The sequence below is a fragment of the Vombatus ursinus genome, unplaced genomic scaffold (assembly GCF_900497805.2).
Source record: "Vombatus ursinus unplaced genomic scaffold, bare-nosed wombat genome assembly UNPS02014798.1, whole genome shotgun sequence".
Classification (NCBI taxonomy): Eukaryota; Metazoa; Chordata; class Mammalia; order Diprotodontia; family Vombatidae; genus Vombatus; species Vombatus ursinus.
The window spans coordinates 46,772,942-46,780,818 of NW_020954576.1; the positions used below are offsets into that span (position 1 = coordinate 46,772,942).

Sequence of the window (7,877 nt, forward strand, 5' to 3'; positions counted from 1 at the left end):
ACCTTATAAGGTAGGTGATATTATTCTTCTCTTTTTCATTATCCTAGATGAGAAAACTGAGGCACAGGGAAATTAAGTGACTTGCCTGGGGTCATATAGCTAGTGTCTGAGACAAGATTTGAACTCAGGTCTAGTCCTTTACCTGATGGGCCAAACTCCCTAATTTCTATAGTCATATAACCCTTTTTATGTTTAACCTTTAGAAGGTGAAGCCAAGTTTAATGTCCCATGTCCCAGAAAATCTTAGTAGATGTGAATCTCTCAACTAAATATCCAGTTGGGTCTTTCTTTTTAGTGCTTAATTAGTGTGGTGCCTCACACATATCAGATGTTCAATAAATGTTTTGTTGATTGCTGGCCTGATTTCACTGAGGCTGAAGAAGAGAAGAGGAGCCCATCTCACTCAAGCTAAGTTAAGTGTGGTCTTGCAGAAGGTGGAAGGATACCCAGCCTAGGTCTGTACAATTCTATAAGTGACGTACTACTCAAAACTCCTCCAAGCTGGAGATACTCAATGAATCACAGGCACAGAATGTGCAGAGAATGCACTGGGATTCCAGTCTTGTGGCAGAGCAACTCTTAGCACAGGATTCATGGACCCTGAAGGAGTCTCTAGATAGATTTCAGAGGGTTCAAAAATTTGGATGGGAAAAAAAATTACTTCTTTACTTTACATATGGAAAAGTATTCTTCTGAAAAGAGGTCCATAGGCTTCAAAAGATAAAGAATCTTTTGTTTGAGACATGACTAATATACAAATTTGGATGCCTATACTTGCCCTTTTAGGAAACTGGCCTTCTCTTGATAGAGGCAAGTAGTGGAGCTGGTTACTCTCTAAACTAAGCAGGTTCAAAGCCTTGACTGTTTAAACGGTATGTAACAAAGAATTTCTCAACAAACAGCATCCTGAAAAGGGCTCACATCCACGTCACCATAGGCAAGGAACATTCTCTCTATGACAGTCTCAGGCCTGCAATGTTTGAGGTAAAAGCTGCATATTATGTAAGCAGTACAGTACAGAAGTGTCAAAAAAAAAAAAAAGAGAGCTTATCTCCCCCCTCCCCAACCCAAACCCTAAAAATAGCCCTAATGGAGAAGTGTACAGATCGACCACATGCTTGCGATGCAGAAATTTAAAAAAAAAAATACATACTCACATAAACTCAAAGCATCAGAGCTTCTACTCCAATTCAGTGGAGGCGGTGGGGGATGGTTGGGGGTGGGGCAGGGAAAGGGAGGGGCTGTACTTAGAAAATCTCTTGCCCGGAAATGAGTTTTGTGGCTTTTATGAATGAGGGATAGTCCCCATTGAGTATAAATGAAGACCAGCAAAGTGAAGGACAGTACCAGTAGGGCTTGCTCTTGCAAAACAGAGCTACCAGCCAGCCCCCAGGAGACAAACCAAAGCCCTACCATGTCTACCTTGATGCTGCTGTTCAGCTTGCTTTGCCTGACTGGCTCCAGCCTCAGTTCTGCCTCAGAGGACAACTGCAGCAATTTCTCCATCACATTGCCCAACATGCTCCGAGACCTTCGAGCAGCCTTCAGAAATGTGAAGATATACTTTGTAAGTACACCCACCTGCCTGTTCTTTCCCTTTTTTGAGTCCTTGCCCTGAACAAGATCCCTACTGAGGCTAACCCTTCTGCCCATGCTTCACCATCAGTTCAATAAGTTGGGCAAAGCCCTGCCACTAGATAGATCGATAGATAGATAGATAGATAGATAGATAGATAGATAGATAGATAGATAGATAGATAGTTACATACATACACACATATACACATACATACATACATAGATGAATGGATAATCAATACATAATTTCTGACATTTCCAAGCTTTGCAACACACCCACTAATTTATCTATTGAGGTCCACCAAAAATGCAATCTTACAAATTTAGAGAATCATGCACTATTAGACCTGGGAAGGGGTGTTATGGCTCATTAGCACAACCCTTGTATTTTTACAGAGGAGAAAACTGAGGTCTGGAAAGGTCAAGGACACGGCTGTACTGATGGCTAAACTGGGATTTCAACCCAGTTCTTGATTCCTAGTACAGTGGCTTTTGTAGTTGTTGTTAGTTTTGGTGGGTTTTCCTCCTGGTTTCCCCCTCTCTCTTCTGAAGTACCTGGGTTTCTCACAACACAACCTGCTGCAAAGTTCTCCTTTAAGAGCTCCCCTTGTCCTAAAGATTGATTGGTAGGCTCTGAGGGCTATCTATCAATAGATATTTTTAAGCACAGGTTGGATTAGGTGACCTCCAGGGTGTCTTCCGGCTCTCATAGAATCCAGTGATTCTATGGCACTTGCTCAGAAAACCTATGCCAACTGATATCATCCCTTCCCTGGGATCCTTAAGCACTTGGGGCTGGGTGTCTCTAGTAGAAGAGGAAAGAAAGCACTGGATATTGAAGGCAAAAGAACAGAACCATTGGGGACCAGCTTGGGTGATGTGAGTGGCCTTTTTAACCAGAGCAGCTTGCAGCTTTGCTGAAGTCAGCAGAGAATTATTGGACAGAGTCAAGCCTGGGAAACCCTCCTCTAGTGCTGAGTCAGGACTTCATCTTAACTTGGAAATCTATAGGATATGGTGTGGAGAGAGGGCCAGCACGAGGATGGGGCTTAGCTTAATTTGTGGATCCAGCCATGCTGGATCGATCAATCAATTTATTAAGTGCTTACTACGTGTGTGCCAGGCTCTGGGAATAAACACACAAAGAATGAACCAATTCTTACTCACAAGTAGCTAACACTCCAAGGGGATCTTCTACTAAACCTAATTGTTTGGAGTTCCTATTTGGTTAAGCCAGGGCCCTCCAAGGCAGCAACCCTTGAAATACATCTTCAACCTCTAGACATAAAAATGGGAACCCAAGAGACAGCAACATCAAGGGTGTATGGTTACTTCAGGTACATTCTAACTCTTTGCTTCTTGCAGCAAACGAGAGACAAGCTAGAAACCAAATTGATAGACAAATCTTTGCTGGAAGAATTAAAGGTGAGGACTTTTCCATGTTTGGGGTAATACACCTTGGGGCTCAAAAAGCAGATTTGAATTTACTTATTGGCTGTAGGGAGGTCTGTCTGCTTCCTTGGTACCAAAAAAAAGGGAAGCTGCAAAGGACACCTTCACCCACAGCCTAGCCACCAAGGGAGGCCACAGTCCCTGCTAAAGACTGGAATAGTGGCTGGGAATGGGGCTTTCAGCATCTCCACAGGACACCTTAGGGGGAGAGATTTCAAATTAGAGTTCATCTAGCATCCCTTTCCCTTTATCTTTCCCTCACAACCGCTCCGACTTTGCATCCTTACAGAGTTACCTGGGCTGCCAGGCCTTGTCAGAGATGATTCAGTTTTACCTGGAGGAAGTGATGCCTCAGGCAGAGAAGAATGAGCTGGACGTCAAAGAGAACGTGGGCTCCTTAGGAGAGAAACTGAAGGCACTGAGACTGAGACTCAAACGCTGTGTGAGTAAGAGAGGATATATGGTAGAAATACATACAACCACATACATATACACACATGCAAAAATACACAACCACATACATGCAGAAAGACACACCAACACATCACCACACAAAAAGACATATACAGAGACACACTAAGAAACTCACAAGTACATACACACAGAAACCTACACATGGAGCTGCATATTCAACCAATATACAGATATACAACCATATAACCACATCCACCCACATAGAGACATACACAAACACACAAATGAACACAGAGACACAATAACACCGAGAGACATACAATCACACACACAAAGGCATACACAGTGAGACTTACAACCATATATGCACCAATAGACACAGAAAGACATTCAATCACACAGACTTACCTGCACAACTACACACAGAGATACATATACAACCATGTACACATGTAGACATCCATACACAAACACAGCAATACAGAGAGACTGATCAGCTATTTGTTTCTCACTGGGGGTGGTGGAAGGGAAGGGAGACAGTTGAGCATTTACATAGCATTGGCAATTTGCAAAAAGCTTTCCTGTCATTTCTGAGTCATTAGTGAGTTTATTAACAGCTCCCCCTTGCCCTTCTCCTTCCACCTCCCCTAGGCCCTTCCCCTGGGACTCCCCCACCACCACACACAATTAGGAATCACTGAACTTCACTGGCAGACTGACTTCTTAACATTCTGGATGAGGCCCTGGGCAAGAAGGATCTTGGGGAGACTGAGCCCCTCAAGCTCCTAGGAAAATAACCCAGACAAGGAACAATAGTACCCTAATTGTTCCTTTTTTTACTGTGGGGATACTAGTGACTTATCATTTCTAAGTTATTCTGGAACAGAACTCAAAGTGGAAATGTATGGGGTGAGAAACCAACCCACTTCACTTCAGAAAAGCCCAAAACTGGGCCTTTCAATGAGTTTCTGTGCCCATAGATAAATATTGAACTTCTTTATTTTTCTGACTGAAATTATAAAGGCATCCCCTCCCCCCTGCAAACCACATACACACTTCCTTTGCTTGTTCATTTCCACACACTCATCCAGAGAAATCAGAACATGGAGCTATGCAGATTGTGTCCAGTATGGCCACTGGCTAAATTTTAAGGCTGGTTCTACTGTCTTACAAGATGTTTAGAGGGTTTAGAGGTAACCATCTTACAAGATGGTTAGAGGGTCCCACCCTCATCTCTGTTGTGAGGGTAAAACCCAGAGTAGAGAGAGAATAGATCTGAGTTGTAATCCCAGTTTTGCCAAGGATTCCCTACATGTGACTTGAGAATCCCCATGTGACCACTTCATCCTTTCTGGGCCTAAGTTATCTCCCTCTATTAAAAAAAAAGTGAATATCCCTCACCCCCTTCTAAGCAAGGATGAGGTGATGGGTGTGCAGGGCTCAGATGTCCACAGGACATGAAGAAATCAGACTGATGCTGCCTGAGTGCCCCACTCTGAAGCAGGAAGAGAGGGGCCCCCTTCCTTTATCTAGCTGGCCTGACCCCCAGCCTTTGAGATTACAAAGCACCCTGGAAGGCCTCGCTCACCCGACCTTGCTTCTCTCTTTACAGCACCGATTCCTGCCTTGTGAAGACAGGAGCAAAGTTGTCAAGCAAGTCAAAAGCACCTATCAGAAGGTGAGTCCTGCTGAGTAGGAGGTGATGGAGGTGAACGGGACATTGCACAGGGAATTTGTTTCCGCCATTCCCAAGCTGTCCCAATTTTCCCACTTGGCCTAACAGTCCCCCCTGTCCCTTTGCCTCCCTAGGCAAGTGTGGGAACTCAGCAAATGGTGTCAGATAGAAGTTGCTGTCTTGGTCACATTTTGTTTTCTGTGAAGTGTCTTTGAGGGTTTCTAAATGACTCCGCAAGGCACTCACAAGTCTGTAAGGTCGGTTGATGCACCAGCTGGTGAACACCTCATAACTGAGCAGTGGGGGCAGTGCAAGATAGCTCCTCTCTTCCAGAAGCATTCACAGTCTAGCTGTGAGCAGAGAATCGTCACGTGTTCAGGGAACAGACGTGAAAAGTGGCACAGGCTCCCTGGGCTTACTCAGGCACACAGCAGGCATTGTCTCAGCCCTGAGTTCATTCTGCCTGCCACCTACACTTACCTTAGCCATTGCAGTCATAGTTTGAGAGGTGAGGGGAGGCTGATACCTCCTTCTCTCTGACAAAGAAAGAACCAGCTCATAATTAATTCATCCGGCCACCAGAAATCCTATGATTTAAAGTTTTTGAAAGGAGATACAGCCTACTGCATGGGAAAGAAAGACAGATATAGATTCAGAAGGCTCAGATGCCCTCTCTAATACACTGCTTTGTGACCCTGGAAATCTGTGGTCCTCAGATTTCTTCTCTGTAAAATAAAGGCTTTGGATTGGATGAACTATGATGTGCCTTTCAGCTCTGTATCTACAAACTAAAATGGTTCTTTCATTTTACAGAGGAAACTGAGTCCCAGAAACGAATCTTTTCCTCACAAACTAGTTTCATGAGGGATGAGATGAAGGGGGCACAAAAACTTCCCTCAGAGAAAATCAGACAAGTGCATATGATTTGCAAGGACAAGGGCTGCAGCTATTCCCTCCCCTCCTAGGGAAGTTATAAAAGGATGAGTGGTTCCACAGGTCACCCAATAGCCATGCCACTATGCTTTGAGAAGCCCTCTTACTGTGCTCAATGAGGTTTGGGTTGTGCTTTTGGGAGATAATAATAATAATAGTATTTATATGCTGCTTTGAGGTTTACAAAGTGCTCATTTTGCATCCATTTGATCCTGACCACAACCCTGGGAAGTAGGTGTTATTATAATCCCCACTTTACAAATGAGAAAACTGAGGCAGACAGCAGTTAAGTGACTTGCCCAGGGAAGTGTCTGAGTTCCAGATCTGAATTCAGGTCTTGCTGACTGTAGGTCCAGTGCTTAAACCACTGCATGACTTCGCTAGCCCAGCTAGAATATGAGAGGTCTAGATTCTGACCAAATGTTTCTTTCCTCCTTGTACAGCTCCAGGAACGAGGAGTCTATAAAGCAATGGGGGATTTTGACATATTCATCAACTACATGGAGGAATACTTGACGACGCATATCAGAAACTGAGAGATCCCTCAAACCAGGAAAACCAAGATGGTGCCTCTGTTAGAAACTAGAAGAGAATGAGGCACCTCCACATCTAGATGCCAGGGTTCCACGTGAAATGAGCCTGGTTTTGGAAACCCCAGTGATGTCTCTTCCCCTCACCCGCTGGGCTATTTATTACCTTCACTCAATACCTCATCTAGCATCTCTATTTATTTATCAAACTTGTCTTTGAACTATTTAGAAAGAAGATATCTTTTATTTTTTAAACTATTTATTGTTTATATCTGTTACATTGTATCCATAGGATGACATCCTGTGTATTTTAAAAAACAGATTATAGGCTGTATGTATATATATGTATATGTATTTATATGCATATGTGTGTGTATATACATATTATATATATGTACATGTATTTAGATTCTTTTTTGAGGACTAATGGATTCCACTTTCTCACCAGTCAAATTTTGTCCTTTTTCTGGGTCCCTTTGCCTAGGATTATAGGATTCTAGAAGCAGAGCTAGAACAGAGTTTAGGAGTTATCTAATCCAACCCCTTCATTTTATGGAGGAGGAAACCACGATCCAAGAGGCTCAAGTAATTTACCCACGGTCACAGAGTTAGTAAATGGCAGAATAAGAATTTCAACCCAGAGCCTCTGACACCAAGTCCAGCATGAGTTCCATAGCACCATGCATCAGCCTCGTGGACCTGCTGTCATCATGACTTCTTTTTCCTCCTTCAGAAAGGGGAACTGACAAATGCCTTGGGCAACTCTACCAATAATCTGATTCATGCTCAAGAGGGACTTTAGGGTTTTTTTTCCCTAATTATCTTGAAATCCCATCACACCACAGCTCCCTCTTATCATACCCCATTCACGTCTGCTACATGCTTCATTCTTGGAGGACACAGACTGTTTTTTATTTTGAATGACCTGATTTTGGTTCTAATAGAACTCAGTTTTAATTCTAAGAGCTATAAAATTCCTCTGGGAATTGCAGGGTATAATTTTGTATCAGAATTTTATTTTGTAATAAAAAAGAAAGAACACTTGTGAAATGCATGTTCTTGATGCAAACTGAGGGAAACATGGAAAAATATCAGTTGGTCTGAAAAAGATCTGGGGGATTTTCGTGGACTTCAACTCAACATAGAACAATTAAAAAGCCTAATATGATCTTGGGCTATTTGAATAAAGAGGAAACAGTACAGCCACACTCTTTCCTAGTCAAACCACATCTAGAGTATTATGTTCAGTTCTGAATGTTACAGTTCAAGTAAAACAATAAACTGGCTATAGGAAA

General features: G+C 42.9%; 1 protein-coding gene across 3 annotated transcripts; it reads left to right on the forward strand.

Moving 5' to 3' along the window:
• Positions 1–1,286: 1,286 nt before the first annotated feature.
• On the forward strand, positions 1,287–7,623 carry IL10 (interleukin 10). 3 transcript variants are annotated; one of them, XM_027871495.1, is made up of 5 exons: positions 1,287–1,567; positions 2,944–3,003; positions 3,320–3,472; positions 5,057–5,122; positions 6,496–7,623. In XM_027871495.1, exons 1-5 carry the CDS (start codon positions 1,319–1,321, stop codon positions 6,586–6,588), a joined length of 621 nt encoding a protein of 206 aa, XP_027727296.1. In that variant the 5' UTR covers positions 1,287–1,318; the 3' UTR covers positions 6,589–7,623. The 3 variants fall into 3 exon arrangements, with proteins under 3 accessions (XP_027727296.1, XP_027727298.1, XP_027727297.1); XM_027871497.1 differs by lacking the exon at positions 5,057–5,122; XM_027871496.1 differs by lacking the exon at positions 2,944–3,003.
• Positions 7,624–7,877: the final 254 nt, after the last annotated feature.